The sequence below is a fragment of the Erigeron canadensis genome, chromosome 6 (assembly GCF_010389155.1).
Source record: "Erigeron canadensis isolate Cc75 chromosome 6, C_canadensis_v1, whole genome shotgun sequence".
NCBI classification, from domain to species: Eukaryota; Viridiplantae; Streptophyta; class Magnoliopsida; order Asterales; family Asteraceae; genus Erigeron; species Erigeron canadensis.
In genome coordinates this window covers 27,899,087-27,915,850 of record NC_057766.1, presented here as the reverse complement: position 1 = coordinate 27,915,850, position 16,764 = coordinate 27,899,087, and the positions used below count along the sequence as shown (strand labels likewise).

At 32.7% G+C, this 16,764-nt stretch overlaps 3 protein-coding genes across 3 annotated transcripts; 2 read left to right on the top strand and 1 right to left on the bottom strand.

The window, feature by feature from the left end:
• Positions 1-2,984: 2,984 nt before the first annotated feature.
• Positions 2,985-5,709, top strand: LOC122603953. The gene is made up of 6 exons (XM_043776821.1): positions 2,985-3,413; positions 3,955-4,045; positions 4,219-4,430; positions 4,523-4,550; positions 4,855-4,963; positions 5,428-5,709. The coding sequence occupies exons 1-6, from the start codon at positions 3,162-3,164 to the stop codon at positions 5,507-5,509; spliced, it is 774 nt and encodes a 257-aa protein (XP_043632756.1). The 5' UTR covers positions 2,985-3,161; the 3' UTR covers positions 5,510-5,709.
• A 2,962-nt stretch (positions 5,710-8,671) lies between these two features.
• LOC122605482 (NDR1/HIN1-like protein 6) lies at positions 8,672-9,633 on the top strand. Its single transcript, XM_043778437.1, has one exon. It carries the CDS (start codon positions 8,739-8,741, stop codon positions 9,507-9,509), a length of 771 nt encoding a protein of 256 aa, XP_043634372.1. The 5' UTR covers positions 8,672-8,738; the 3' UTR covers positions 9,510-9,633.
• Positions 9,634-10,047: 414 nt separating this feature from the next.
• Positions 10,048-11,697, bottom strand: LOC122606115 (2-methylpropanoate--CoA ligase CCL4-like). The gene has a single exon (XM_043779080.1). It carries the CDS (start codon positions 11,695-11,697, stop codon positions 10,048-10,050), a length of 1,650 nt encoding a protein of 549 aa, XP_043635015.1.
• Positions 11,698-16,764: the final 5,067 nt, after the last annotated feature.

Sequence of the window (16,764 nt, the reverse complement as noted above, 5' to 3'; positions counted from 1 at the left end):
GTTGATTTGTAAAGTCTTGTTTTGTTATCAAGTGTTTTTGGATATTGGAGGGAATATATAGTACTGTCAATCTGTCATATTGTATGCATTTTAAATAGGGAAATAGATAAATATAATAAGGGATGTTTCTAGCATGAGTCCCACTTGATGTGGCCTTCAAAGCTAACCCATGTTTTCAAGAATGATCTAGAGGTAACCTCATTGTGTTAGAACAAAGTAGTATTAAGATGTATATGATCATGAGTCACACTTTGCTAGTTTTATTAAGTATGAGTTTTTCTTTTGGAGTTCTATTTTTTAGAATCAAAAGTTTATATTTCCATTTTGAAAGTGATGTATATGATGATTACGTTTAGCTTTTTGTCATGTTGTGTAATACCATACACTTGTCACTTGTGTGGCGACTAATATTGTCAATAACTTTTATTTTGTCTTCTTATATATCTAGGCATATTACAAAGTGTCAACAAATTATGCCTCCCAATCTCCTATCAACAAGATTATGTAATCTATTATGCGGGTGTATAGTAAAAGGAAATTATATAAAGAATAAAAATGTAATACACAACGAAAATGATAAAAGAAAAATAATGAGTATTAAAAAAAAGAATATTTGTAGCTACAAGTAGAGAATAAAGATAAAAAAAATTAATAAATTTAATAAAATTAATATGACTTCTTTTTATATATAAAACAAATACATAATTATGATTATTTTATCCTAATATAAATAACTAAAAGTATAATATATAAAACTTCATGAAAGACATAAAAGAAAAAATAAGTTTTAATTTCATTTCTCACCATTTTGCATGGAATGGTGAGAATGAAGCTTCCCCCTATTACTAATTATTTTTCATTTTTTTATATCACATTAATTCTCATTCTATTTTCATCATTTTTATTCTATCTAGTTATAGTTCTAAGATCTATATATATACCTTCAAAAGTCCCGAACAACCTACCTAAGCTATATCTTTTCGTATTAAAAAGTTATATCTCACGATTCATTTTTCTTAATGTACATAAAAAAATTATATTTTATAACAAAATCACACCTTAAATTTTATGGCAAGTGTACAAATATAATTATAATAATAATAATAATAATAATAATAATAATAATAATAATAATAATAATAATAATAATAATAATAGTTTGAATGATTTGATGTGAACTCAAGTTTTAAATTCAATGAAAATTATTGTAATCATATAATTATTAACTAGATTTTAGACCCTTGACATGAGTTTACATTGTTATAAAGATTATATTATTATCAAAGTTTAACTATATGCAAGTTAAAAAGTTTTATTAACTCAAAAAAAAAATAGCCAAATAATAATCCTGAAATATGTTAAGAACGTAATTAAAAATAAAGATAGATGTTTCATCAAGTTGAGCTTACATGCATGTTTAGCTAGCGGAAACATTGAGTGCGTTGATTTTACTTGAAAGTTTGAGATTAATCGGAACGCTCCTTCTTCAAGTAAATGTCCAAAGTTCAGAATTAATGAATAATGGATTGAGCGGTATATCTTTTTGCCCTGTTAATAGATAAACTTACACTCAATTTTTAAGATATATACATGAATAATGTATTAATGGAAATGGATTACCTATTCATCTACCAATACTTCAAAAAAAAGGATAATTATACAATTACCTTTAAAAATAAGTGTAGATTAAAATAATTATAAATTAAGTGTTTAGTGAGGATAAAGTGTAAATTATCGATAAAAGCAAAAAAAAAAAGTAAATTAATGAGACTTTTTCTACAAACATTAATATAAGTATAATATGGTAATATATTTGGATAATGATTATTGGGATTTTCAATTTAAAATTAAATTAATAATGACATCATCTAATAAAATTGAGAGCTATAATTAGTTAATATTAGGTCGGTTTTTTTTTATTTAGTATATATATAAAGGAAAGATAAAGATTAATGAAAAACCTTTTAAAAAAATGTACGAGTAATTAATCTATATCTATATTATATTATAAAGCAAATTTTCTCTAAATTTTCAACATTGAACTTAAATTTTCGATATTGATATTAAGTACTTCCCCAAAATGTCACTCCTATCTATTCTATATTTACCTAAAATAACTATAATACCCATTCTCTTTCATCAAATCTCAACCAATCATTTTTTCTCTCTCCTCCATAAATCATTTATTCCTTTAATTCATTCAAAATCTTTTATCTCAAAAACCGTACATCGATAAATTATAAAAGTTATATGGGTGTTCTTAAAAATTCTTGTTCTTTCATTAGAGATGCCATTCGATATACTTTCGACGAATTTTTAAATCCGAGGACGGAGCCCATTCGATTAAGGCATTTAACTATCATACTCTATGACATATCAACTTGTATGACCTATCACACTTTATGTATCACACTCTATGACCTAGCTATCACCCCCACCATCTTACCGCCGCAACGCGCGGGTACTTACTTTCGTCTATTATAAAGCAGATTTCCTCTAGATTTTTAACATTGAACTTAAATTTTCAATATTGATTTTACCTTCTCAAAATGTCTATCCTATCTATTATATATTGACCTAAAATAACTATAATATCCTTTCTCTCTTCCCAAATCTTAATCATTTTTTTCTTTCCCCTCCATTAATCTTTTATTCTTCTAATTCATTCAAAATCATTTATCTCAAATACCGTACATCGATAAATTATAAAAATTATTTGGGTGTTCTTAAAATTTAATGCTCTTCATTAGAGTGGTCATTCGATATACTTTCGACGAATTTTTAAATCCGAAGACGAAGTCTGTACGGCTAAGGGCAGAACCCGTTAGGAAGATCACCACCGCCACCGCTGCCACTACATCACCACTATCACTGCCGCAACGCGCGGGTTACGTTTTCGTTAGCTGTAAATTAAGTTTTACACAAATCGTGCATGACAGATAAGGGTATATAATCGCCTTTTGTATGCGCTTTTGCTTGTAGATTTCATAACAAAAAAAAAAGCGACAAAATCATCCAACCGATCATCCAAAAAAATCCCCAATTTCATCACCCCAATCCTTAACCCTAACAAAACATATATATATTCAAAAATCCCCAAATTCCAACCAAAATTAGGGTTTTACGGAGCAATCTAATTACAAATCACACACATACAAATCATGGGGCGTATATCTATAGAATCAGCGAAAACAGTATTGGAAGTCGCTGAGGTGGCATTCAAAGCCGTCGAATTTTCGAATCACCATCACCTCCCTCATCCTCGCAAATCAGACCCAAAATCTCAACAAGAAGCAGAAGTGGAAGAATTGAGGATGGAGAATGAACGTCTTAGAGATTTACTCCAACAGAATCTTAAACTTCTTCAGAACATTTCTGACTCTCCTTGCTTATTAAATGATTGCCCCCCTGATGTATGTTCCCCTTTTTTTCCCCCATTATATATATATATTGATGAATTATTTAATTATTTGTTATTGTGAGAGTAATTTGCTTAGAGATTGAGATGCAGACATTTATAATTTATTATTAGTATAAGAATATATGTATATATATAGATATATGTGTTTCTGCTGATTAGTGTGATGGAACTGCCTAGTCGGTATTGTTAATCTAGGATTCGGGATTATAGTCCGTAGCTGTTCGGTAAAGGAAAGCACTTTCAAAGTGTAGCGTGCTGCACACGCGCATAGGAAGTAAGCGTTTTTAGACAAGTTCTTATAGTGGGGGAAGAGAGAGATGAAAGATTGATAGTTACGGTTAGGAAAGATTTGTCGGAAATTGCTGGTTGGATTGGTCCGGTGAAGAAAACTTTGGGACATTTTGGGTGTTGATTGAGTAAGGAAGTAAATTAGGGTGGTGTTTGTATATATTGTTAAAGTTAGTCTTTATAAACTTAGCAGTTGTATGTATAGATGTAGTTAATATACAGACTTCTTTATTGTGTTCCTGCAGCTGCACGCTCGCATTATGGATACTGTGGAATCTCCAAAGTTCTTGAGCCAGCTCAAGACCTTCAGTAACGATTCGGTTGATGGAATTCCTGGTAAGTTTTGTCTCGAGAATGCCTCGGGTTAATGCTGTAGGAATTTGATCACCTCGTTGTGTGCTTTCACTCGTCTTTTCAACCTGGTGGAATGAAATGGGTCAAACACAGAGATACCCTGATTGATTGTTTTGCCAAATATTGATTACATTTTGTGACTTTTATTTTGCTAGCAATGGATTTTAATGTGGATGAAATTCTAATCAATGTTGGTGGTAAAGAACCAAGTATGTGGATTTGGGTTTCTGAAGAAATGGTACATGGTAAAGCTGAAGAGAAAAGTGAGATTGATAATGAAAATTATGTAGTTATTAACGAGGAACAGGTGGTCGACGGCATTGCCAACTTTATGGCTAGATGTGTTCTGTTAAACCCAAAAGCTAAGGTATAAGACAACCATATAGTCGTATACTTGTTGATTATTCATAAGTCAGTTATTGTCATTTTCTCATGTTCCATAAATTTTTTAAATTGCAGAATCTGACACCTGAAGAAATGCAGAAGAGTAAGTTTGTAATTTAATTTTAATCCTTGACATTTTGCAAGTTTATTTGTAAACCACCGTTGACTCCTTGTATTCTTTAGGATCCTTTAATCTTATTTTACATTATAAAAAATGTAACTAGAATGCAAACAATAGATCTATGATCTAATTGTCTCAGACTCCCAGTTACTTTTAGATTGCATACAATACTGATTAAATAACACACTTTTGACCCAAACCCGCCAACAAGTTAGTGTCATCAGTTCTTATATTCTGATTTAGATTCGAGTATAGTATGTTTATACTTTAATTTTTGAACTTGCAGAGCTGACCAAGGCATTGGCTGGCATGAGCAAGTTTGAGAAGGTGATGGAAATCTGGCATTGTGGGCAGCTTTTCTATTTGATGGCTACCTGGGGACTTGCTCTAGCAGGGTGAGTCTTTTCTCTTTGATAACTTCTTGTTTTTTGTTTATTATCTTAGTGGAAGTAATATTGTACTCTACAACTAGAGTCTAGTGGGTCAGTCGTGCAGTAACTTTGTCTACAATCTTTTCCTTTGGAAAATTTTTTGTATGTGATAAGTGAAGAAACGCAAATTATAAGAACATCTGATAATTGATCTTAAAAACTAACCTTTTATCTATAGTAATTCAGTATTCAGAAGTACCAACGATCCCAATATTCACACAAGCTGAAAACTACTAATAAATAAAAGCATTCGAAACATAATTAAGCAAATGAAAAGGGCAAAGTTTCAGTTAACTATTTTCATTTCAAACACGGAGGATTAGTGGGTTTGCGAGTCTTTATCTTGAACTAAATTGCCTGAAAGCTTACTCACATCAACAGATTTGGTTATAAGCTGGCTTGTTTAATTTTTTAACTTCACTGAACAGGTTGTACCAGAGTCGCGCATTGTTGAGGGTTGCTGCTAGGGGAGTCCATGCAACAAGCAAAGTTGCTATGAGGGCTCTTTAAGTTGTGAATGCGGGATGCCCTCTTTGACATAAAGTGTAAATAGTATGATGTATGCAACAGCACTGTATCTCTGCAATTTGAAGAATTCTTTATCAGTCTCATTTTCATTTCCATTTCCATCATTGTAAGATTGATGACATTGTAAATATGTCTTCTCAGTGTGTCTTATTTACTTAGCGCCAAAAATGGCATTGTATATATATGGTTGACTCCTGTGTGATACCCTTTTGCATAGGTTTTCTGAAACTTATTGATCTGTGTCTATCCCCAATATAGTATTACTAGAAATTGGTTTTTGTTTTCTAGGTTCAGCATATGCAATATGGTGTTTTGGAGTCAAGGTTACCCAGCAAGTAGTAACTACTATGTGTCTTTTTTTCTGATTCAAAATTTGTGAATGGAATAGTAAAAAAGTGAGAAAGGCACCAATGATAGGAGAAAAGAGTGTGTACTGATCTTCAGATCAGCAGCAGGCCAGGAATCGAATATCTCAACTTTAAAACCGTCACTCTGGCGATGAGCCCTTCTCTTGATCTGGTTCCCACTTTTCACGAGAGAATGGTTAAAAAGTTAGCCTGTCGACCAGGATGGATCCATTTGGGACGATTATGACTTACAACACTTCTTATTCAGTTTGCTGTATGGTAGAAAACTGGTTTTATGATTCTATCTCATTAAAGGAATAGTTATCTGGCTCAACCCCTTTACTCACCAACCAAATAGTGCTGGTTTATTCTTGTAAATACATCTTAAGAGATCCATTTAGACAGTACCTTCACAGTTTAACAATGGTATGTCTTTCTGTTCCATATAAATTATTTCTTAGGATTTGAGTGATACATGTGAATCGTGGTTTCATAATAATGGATTTGTTGTTTCCTTGTTTTCTCCATGTTTTCGTTATGTGCTAAGCAACCGATTTATTGCTTCCTTGTTTGTCTGAAGCGTAGAAGAAATGCTTTGTTTGAGCCTCGTAAGTTGGTTAATCTAAAGACGTCAATCGTGTCTGAAAACAGTTTGACCAGGGTTAACCCTTTACCCAAAAGTTTTATCTGAAAACAAACTTAATTATGCCAAAGGCACATTGGAGGGGACACTCAACATTTATCAGTTTGCAGATTGAGTAGTTCAGATAATAAACTAGTATGCTCATGTGCTTTTTTAATATTAAACAACCACAAACTGGAATTAGAAAATGAAATCAAGTTATGACTCCAGATAAAGTGTATGAGACAGCCAGATTCGTAATTAAAGATATGTTTATAGCGATATGAAAGTAATGGAAGCTTCTAATAAATACTTAATTAACGCGTATGGTTTGCACTGGTGCAACTCATATTATTTATCTACTTGTACCAGTTTGGCAGTTTAACAAGGAGTTTCAGAAGTTGAATGTTTAAATTGAACTATGCTTAACACGCATATACATTACATATGCATATGGAGAAGCTCTAAAGTCCATATACATATTTATTTATTTATATTTACTAGTCCTAATACCCGTACAATGTACGGTAGTTATATAGATTGTATCATAAAGAAATTCAATTAATTTATTAATGAGAAAAACAATCAATCAAATAAGGTTATGATGTCTTTTATATTAATAAGCCAATAGCAAAAGTTTAATTCTAAGTCTAATAAGGTAACTGAATTTATATACAATTAACAAAGCTAATTTAACATAATAAATAAATTAAAAAGATACGTGTCAATCAAAGATTACGCCACGTGTCGTTTAAAGAACATGTCAATCCTGATAGATTTTTAAATAGTAATTTCTAGGTTAGAATGAATCAAAAATTCATCACTAACTACCGATTATTTTATTCTCTTTCACACATGTACGCAATAGAACACCGTCATTTGATTTGATTTAATTATAGTCAATTGTGTTTTTCTAATTAGATGTTTTGATCAACCATCATTTCTTTTTTTGACAGAGATATCAAAAGGCGTATAACTAAATCAAAAAATCAAACAGATAGAGCCAAAACCGAATCAAGTGGTTTTTGGTTTTCAGGCACCGAAAGATTCAATTTGGTTTTCGGTTTTAGCCGAAATCGACCCAAACCGAACCGTGTTCACCCTATGTAAGACACATAATAATTGCAGTTATATTACCGATTATCGAACTACCATATCATTAAAGTTAGAAAGATTGTAGGACCAAAATTTGAACTCATGACCTCCTCTAAACATTATAACGCATGTCTTTTATCACTATGGCTATTGTACGTTTTAAGATAGATATTTGATAAAAGAAACTTAAAGTGATTGATATTTTTGTCAAAGCCTATAACTAGAATGATGTAATCTGTTGATAGACCTTCCTCAGTAAGATATAACCAGACACATATGCATGTATATTTTTCTACAACACGTACTATACGTTTGACAATTTCCACATCTCAAAGCGCCCACGATTCATCCCAGATATTATTAAATATGTGGCCTACTTTATATATCATGCGCGTTAAACTCGTGTAACTAGAAATAATCTTCAATATGATATAGTGGTAAATAAGATGTCAAAAAGGTTTTAGAAAAGATTTGGAATCAAACCTCAATTATAAACATCTTAAAATGCTAAGGAAAATAAGTCTAGATATCACGGTTTGATGAATACCGACTAGACTAAAGAGCATTATTGTAAGATTCAAAATAATAAAAAAAGGTCCAAAACAAAATACAAAAGATCAGTGGCGGCTTAAGGTTTTTGGAGGCCTCAAACGAGATTAATTTTGGAGGCCTAGTTCATTACCATATAAACTAAAGTGAAAAAAAAAAAAGTAGCTCGTCTTTTATTATTGAACTACAGGTAATAAAATAAAATATGCAGATATTGATGCAAAAATCAAAAAAGGCGTTACTGCAATGCAAATTATATAATGATACTTAATCTAAAATTCAAACACTAAGTCTAATATACAAGATTTGGAGGCCTTGAAAATTTGGAGGCCTAAAACGATCGCCTAGTCCCATATTACTGTTGAGTGACCTCTGCAAAAGATTTAGGCGTGTTTTAGCGTAAGTAAGTTTCCAAGAAAGAGACTATATACATCATATTCATATTAGCTTACAAATTCAAACTACGAACCTTCATTTCAACTACACTTTTACTCTTTCAACTATCTTATATAAATATCAAGATCGATCTGTATATATCTTTATACTTACAAAAACACCTCTTGGGTCTATACTCTATACCAAAAGTAGTACTATTTCAATGGCTGATCACCAAAAAATCCATCCGGCCCCAGTTCAACCCATGACCGATCTCGAGTCACAACAAAAGCCCACTGCACCATTAGTCCCAAAAGGCTCATCCAAGTCCGATAATAATGCCAACCCGGTCGAACCATTCCCACCACACCACCGAACCATTCCACTTAAATATGCCAAACCACCAAAGAAAAGAGGCTGCTGTTGTAAACTGTTTTGTTGGATATTATTTTTTCTGATACTAATACTAGTCATTTTAGGCATTTTAGCAGCCATTGTCTATTTTGGTTTTGACCCGAAAATACCAAAATATTCAGTTGATGGTATGACCATTACCCGGTTTAGCCTAGACAATGATAGTAACTTAAATGCACAATTTAATGTAAACATTACTGCAAGAAATCCCAACTCGAAAATCGGGATATATTATGAAGGTGGATCAAAGTTGAGTGTGAGTTACATGGGAACAAAACTTTGTGAAGGTTCATTGCCTAAATTTTATCAGGGTCATAAAAACACTACACTTTTAGACGTGGCTTTAAACGGTCAGACTCGTTCTGCTACGGGTTTGATGGACTCGTTAAGGGCTCAACAACAGACAGGAACTGTTCCATTGGTTGTGAGGGCTAAGGTTCCTGTTAGGATTAAGCTTGGAAAGTTGAAGTTGCCAAAATGGAAGCCAGTTGTTAGGTGCAGGCTTAATGTGAATAGCTTATCTGTGGATAATGCCATTAGGATTACCGATAATAGTTGCAGTTTTAAGTTTAAGTTTTAATTATTTTCTTAATTTTTTGATTTTTTGTTCTGTTGTTAATATCACTATGATCTATCCATGCTTTAGCTAGTGTGAGTTATTCTTATACATATTTGAGATAATAAAGATATATTTTTTCCCTTTTTGTGATTTCTTCATTTTAGTCATTGATGAACTTTTATCATAGTGTTAAAGAAAACATCTTATTTGATTTTTTCGAGTAGATAACAGTTAGGTGGCAGAACACCCTATATTTGACATATAGCTAAATATAGATTTGAATACAGTAAGAAAGAACTTAAACAAACATCTGGAGAACTGTGTTCATATACTTTATACAGGTAAAATGGGTAAACCGTAAACGGGGTGAGGTTTAATATGTTTAGCTTACCCGATGAGGGTGACTTTGACTTAAATGTACTCTTTTCTTGGCCACCCCCAAGATATTATCTAGTGAGGTTCGAACTTAAGACCTTTTTGTAGACATCACTTTACATGACTTCTAGGCCAACGAATTGGTTCATATACTATGTATAGGTACACATCGATATTGGAAGATCTAGATTCGACTTTTTATAGCAGAACCCATGTTTTTGGCAAGTTCTTTAAGAACATGCTTTTTGATCTTACCGGTAGAAGTCTTTGGGAGATCCTTCATAAACACAACAGCTTTTGGCATCATATAACCCGACAGTTTATCTTTACAAAACCTCCTAATATCCTCGGCTGTTGGCAGCGGTTTTCCAATATCATCATCTTTCAGACTCACGAAAGCACACGGCGTTTCACCCCAATACTCATCAGGTTGTCCCACAACTGCAGCCTCATTCACTGCCGGATGCAAATACAACACTGACTCGACCTCCACACTACTAATATTCTCTCCACCACTTATGATCACATCTTTTGATCTATCCTTGATTTCCAAATACCCATCAGGGTGCATAACGGCCACATCCCCAGTATAAAACCAACCGTTTTTGATACATTTTGCGGTTGATTCAGGATCTTTTAAGTAACCCAACATTATACACCGGCCTCTTAACACTATCTCACCCTTAGTCAATCCGTCCCGGGCCACACTCACTCCAGACTTAGGATCTACAACATCCACTGCAGTCATTCCAATGGTTCCAACTCCTTGCCTTGCTTTCAGTTTAGATCTATCTATTGCTGGCAACCGATTCCATTTTTTCTTCCAAGCACAAGCAAGAACAGGCCCTCCGGTTTCGGTCAACCCATATGAATGGGTCACATCGAATCCCAAAGACTCTGCTCGTAACAGAAGAGGTGCAGGTGGTGGCGATCCAGCTGCCATTATGTGGACTGTATGGCTTAGTGGCTTGCCTTTTGATAACATGTTGAGCACAACAGGGGCACCACACATGTGAGTTACACTGTGGTTACGAATGGCAGTGTATATAATGGATGCGTTGAATTTACGTAGACACACGTTTGTGCCACCAACCGCAGCCATACCCCAGACGAAGCTCCAACCGTTTACATGGAACATTGGCAGTGTCCATAAGTAAACAGGTTGTTTTGGAACAGACCATTCTATGAGAGAATCACAAGCTACAATGAATGTCCCACGGTGGCAGAGGACTACACCTTTTGGGGACGAAGTTGTCCCAGATGTATAATTCAATGTTAATGGATCCCAGTCACTTTCGGGCCTGACCCAAATGAACCCAGGATCACCAGCTTCCACCATAGACTCATAAGTATTAATGAAGTTATGGTCCATAGTTAGTGATGCAGGTTCATCGTCTATTATAAGTACGAGTAGTGGATGAGGACATCCATCTGGGAGCAAAGAAACTGCGTCTTGAATAAGAAGGGTTAGTTGGTAGTCAACAAAGACTAGCTTGGATTCGCCGTGAGAAAGGATCACTGATATAGCACGAGCATCTAAACGGGTATTGATAGTGTTGATTATGGCCCCAGTCATTGTGACTCCAAAATGAAGCTCATAAGTGGCAGGGATGTTTGGTGCAAGTACTGAAACAACGTCACCTTTTCCTATCTCGAGACGAGAGATGGATGAGGCTAATTGTAGACATCGACGAAATGTATCTGACCATGTGTAAGTCAGATCGTTGTAAACGATGGAAGGAGATTCAGCATATACGGTTGCTGCTCTCTCAAGGAATCCAAGAGGAGTCAGAGGGCTTGAGTTTGCACAATTAGGCTTCCTCAATGCATCCATCTTTGGTTTTTTCTTCTTACAAAAAGACAGATGAATAACAAGATATGGTATAATGAACTGTGAAGACACAAACATGCAGCAGATGGTATTTTATATTGATTCATTTCATATTCCCCGTTGACATTTCTGTATATATATATATGCACTTGCTGTTAGAGATGTCATGAAAAGTAATGCTAAGAAATATGTTATTAGGGGAATACCCTTCCAATTAGGCAATTATGCCATGTTCCCAGTTGACATTTATGTCTCTATTATTAGATTAATCACAACCTGAAAAAAAAACATTTGGGTGACTATAAGTATAATAGTTTATTGTAGGACAGTATAAAATAAAAATGTGTTAAAGAAAGACTAACTTAACAATAATTTCTTCTTTTATTCTGGTTCGGCGTCGCCATTAGTGTATAGTCAAATATATTGAGAACGGGATCAGAAGGGATTGGGTGGTGTTGTTGTTGTTAAGTTCAGAAGGTGAGAACGAAGAAATGATGATCGAAGTAACATTTCAAATGCAGAGTTGTCAAAGATATCTTGTTGGATGTAATCTGAAACAGATTTTGAATTATGTCAAGTCTACGGATTCATTCTAAAGTTTAAGATACATTACTAACAAAACTTTTAAAGAAAGGCTGTTAGCAAACCAAAATAAAACAAATACGACATATTTGAGATTCAACTTAGCGGAATCACCTCTCCTGCACCATGACCCGTATTTCTTGGTACCTTAGAAGTTACAACGATAGAGGGTTGAAGAACCCAACGAAATAATGTTGTTGCAGAAGGAGCTTATTTAGGAAAAGCAAGACTACCATGATTTATGCTTTCATTTTTGTACTTAGGACCTCCTTTTTTCTCATTCTTTTCAGCTGTTTACAGTATCAGCCTATTTGATCAGTATAGTGGTCACTGCATCAATTGTAGCTCACAAGTATGTTTGAATGTATGACCAGGTTAACAAAATCCCAGGCCATTTTCATCAGCAAGCCAATAGACTAGGGTCTTCATCGAGCATTCGAGCCACTAGCTACTTGAGTTGAGGAAACACATGCTGATGATTTGATGTCCAAAATGAAAATGATTAATTCTCATTTACTTAATTGTGGGATCATCAGTGTATCAATAACTAAAGATTTTAAATTCCCGAAAGACTATTTCTATAGCATCTGTTTTGATACTTATGGTCTTGCAGATTTAGTTTTATTTGGAAAATGGAAGTCCAGTAAAGAATGCATCCAAAGATAAGCTCGTTTCCAAACAAAGAATTTCATGGCAAGAGAATACTTGATGGTCATATTGTAAAAGAATTAAGCTACAGGAAGCAGTATTTGAAAAGAACCATGTTTGGATCATACTCTTTTACTCATTTAACCCATGGGAAAATGGAATTTGACGAAACGATTAGTGGTAAAAAAAAAAATGGTGGAAGTTGCAGTGATCGTCGAGTTGGTTGCAAGACTTAGTAAAGTTATTTTTGATTTAGTACAACTTTCTGTTAACTACTACAAATTTTCATCAAGTTGATATACACAGAATTTGTTGCAAAAAAAAAAAAATAACAAAAAAGAAAAAAGAAAAAAAAAGATAACATAAGTGTCTGCTTCATAACACTTTACTAGGCTGAAGCTTTGGCACTACAAAGCTGGAGAATGGGACCTTTCTTTGATGGTTTCAAGGATGTGAAAAGGCCTTGATAATCATCTTGAGTGTGACAAAAATCGGGCATGGATCAATTGGTAATCTACAGACATTTTTAGCCCGTTTACTTATGATTTATGAATGGGTCTATTCAACTCATGCTTGATCTTTAACAAATCAAACCAGAATGATTAGCTTACAAGGAAACGGGTCGAGGATTGTCCAAAGTATATTTCTAAAAAATTACAAAAGAGAAGTAGTAAAAGTACACGATATGGAAACGACTAGTAGCGGAGACCAAGGCTAAACCTTGTTACCATGTGACTAACGAGGACAAGACTTAAGGCAGAGCAATCACAGGATCACAATTGCTTTGAAATAACTTGGCCAATTTGATGCTCTACTCGATTAGAACAAAGAACTTATTATATGTTAATTTTGAAATCTATATACCTTATAACGTAAAAAAAAATTTCTTTTTAAACTTTCTGTCTTTAAACAAACGAAAATACCCTTATTTTTATAACTATCCTTATAACTCACACTATGAAATACCCACATTACCTTTAATAACACCTACCTTTTTTTTCCTTATATCTTGTACGCTCTCTACTCCCCCCTCTCTCTTTCTCAATCAAAACAAAATTCAAACAATGTGAAAAAGGCCTTGCTCCTTAAATTTATATCTATATTAATAATCTATAATACCTAATAAAACAAATTTCCCTTTTATTTTATTAAACTTTAAGCCTTTGATATAGAAACATACACTTTTCATCAACTACACCCTTTTACATACATTAACGCTAACATCATTCGTCGCTACATTGCGCGGGTACTCCTCTCATTAAATAAAAGAAGCAACGTATATTTCTTCATCATCATGTCATCAATGTTAATGTGAACTTCATTACTTCAATTTATATATGGAGATTTACATATATATATATATATATATATCGGCATAATTACATATTTAATCATTTTTATATATTAACCATTGATTTTAATTCAATGATTAAGATAAATCTAACTTGAGCCCTTAAGTTGAAAATAAGTCGAGGGATCTCTATCCTTAAAAATCGACTAAGTTAACTGTAAATCATTTTTTAAAGTTAACTTATATTTATCAGTATCAAATTAAACCAAAATATTTCCTCTAGCTTTTATTGTGAAGTACAAACCACTTGATCGCTTTCCACATTTGTTAAGTGAATTAATAGAGATTTTTCGAGAGTCATGGATTTCATCTCAAACATACGTATATTTTATAAGTAGAAGTAGAATAAAATGTCGCTCCAAAAAAAAAATAATCCTATTTTAATAATTATTACCTTTTTCTATAAGTTTTAATAAATTAAATTCTATTTAGCTAAATTTACATTTTTAAGCTAAAAATCACACTTTTACCTATTTATATTTTATAGTACTAGTAGACAAATCAAAAAAATCAATAAAAATAGTTTACAATCAATATGACACTATGCGGATATAATGCTAGTCTAAATATCTTTATCTTTATTCCATTATAAAGAAAATGACCTCTTTTTATTTTAGGTAATTTTATTTTTGAATTAACAGAATTACCCTTGACTTTTTATGTTTTGTCCTTAATGAATTATAATTTACACTCTAAACCTTTAATTTAATAATTAACACTTCAAGCCCTTATCTTCTAAAAATTTTCACTATTACAATTACATCAAACTACACCACTTGACCCAGCCACCACCACCAATAGTATCATCACCGACAACACTAGACCGTCTTCTCCACCACCGCCACCGTATTACGTGAGTACCATACTCGTATATGTATATACGTATGTGCTTAGTTAAAAGTTACTAAAACTTAAAATAATGGAAGTGCCTGACGAGTTGGTGATTGGGACTTGAACTTGGAGAGAAAGGCAGAGTAGTTGATGCAAACCGAATAAAATTCCCTCTGACCCTTACATAATTGGCATATCTCCTTTTAACCCCTGTTTTTCTTAAATTTTATAAGTTATAAAATATATAGACATGTATTGTTTTATATATGGATAAAAATGTATTCTTTCAAGGTTTTCGTTATACAATGAACCAAAATTTGTAGTCTTTTTGCGATTGTTAGATATCTGTTGTTTGTACTTACTAAAAAATCTGAAAAAAAAAAAAAAAACTTAAACAAATGTCATATAAATTAGTACGTATAGTATATAAAACAACGATTAGATGTAAAAATAATTACAAACAATATACATAGTTAAATGCATTTTATCATCATCAAAGTTTCTAGACGAAAACTAGATAACACGCATAGTGATTCCAACTTTCATAGTTCTATATTTGTCTATGAAGAAAGATCGACTTCTAAGTTTTATATTCTTGTACGTGGTCATAAAGCAATCACGAATGCTTTAAAAATTTGACAAAAAACCATATATACTTCATATAAGTTTGAATTAAAGTAAAGTATCTTTATAACAAATTGACTATTGTATATATATATCTATGTAGTATAAGTCTTTGTATATAACAAATTGACTATTGTGATTTAAACGTAATATCATCTTCTATATACTGTATGTTTTTAAATGTAATATCTTGGTTCAATATAGATATTTGGCACATAAAATAAACTTTCTTTAATGTAACTTTAAAAAAATTTAGGGTTAAATATGAACAAGTAGAATAAATGATAGAGTATAAGCCAATAGGTTGGTGATCCACTGGTATGGTCTTAGACTTTGGAAAAATTTATTAGGGTTTGAATCTTAGTTTCTGCATACATTTGTAGGAGTGAGTCATTAGAGGGAGTTTTCAAGAGTTTTAGGTCGTGTTTGTTTCACGGAATTTGATGGAATCTGATGGAATTGGAATTGAAATTCATTCCTTAGTGCGTTTGGTTGTTCAAAGAAGGAGGAATCTCCAACCGTAGGAAAGTAAACATTCCATCATTTGATGGAATCTCTATTCCATGAGGATGGAGGATGAAATTTCATTCTTTCTGTTACTTAAATTCTCAAAAAATCAAAAACATTCCGTCAAATTTCAATCCTTCAGATTCCAATTCATTCGAAAGATTCCATTCTTTTCAAAAACATTCTGTGAACCAAACGCGCAGGTTTTATCTCAAACATACGTGATTCGAGCTCCATATACTGCCCAATTAAATTTTACTGTGGTGTCTTGAATGCTAACCACTAACTACTAACGACGAATTACTAACTCATTGTTTAAAAGACTAAAATAAATAAAAAAATAAAAATGATAGAGTAGAATGCATTTTGTAAGTTTTAATGACTTAAATGGGTTTGAGAAAAACAAAAATATATGTAGTTTACATTTTTTGTGACAAAATTGAATACCAACCAAAACTGTAGGGAATATTTAACATACATCAATCCAAAAGCATGTTAACAAAGAAATATATATATAAATACATACA

What these genes read in the sequence shown, in the direction of transcription:
- LOC122603953 (XM_043776821.1), top strand. Translation starts at nt 3,162, where the DNA reads ATGGGGCGTATATCTATAGAATCAGCGAAAACAGTATTGGAAGTCGCT. An exon ending in TTCGGTTGATGGAATTCCTG is followed by an intron (nt 4,046 to 4,218) that starts GTAAGTTTTGTC and finishes TTATTTTGCTAG; the next exon opens with CAATGGATTTTAATGTGGAT. An exon ending in ACCTGAAGAAATGCAGAAGA is followed by an intron (nt 4,551 to 4,854) that starts GTAAGTTTGTAA and finishes TTGAACTTGCAG; the next exon opens with AGCTGACCAAGGCATTGGCT.
- LOC122605482 (XM_043778437.1), top strand. Translation starts at nt 8,739, where the DNA reads ATGGCTGATCACCAAAAAATCCATCCGGCCCCAGTTCAACCCATGACC.
- LOC122606115 (XM_043779080.1), bottom strand. Translation starts at nt 11,697, where the DNA reads ATGGATGCATTGAGGAAGCCTAATTGTGCAAACTCAAGCCCTCTGACT.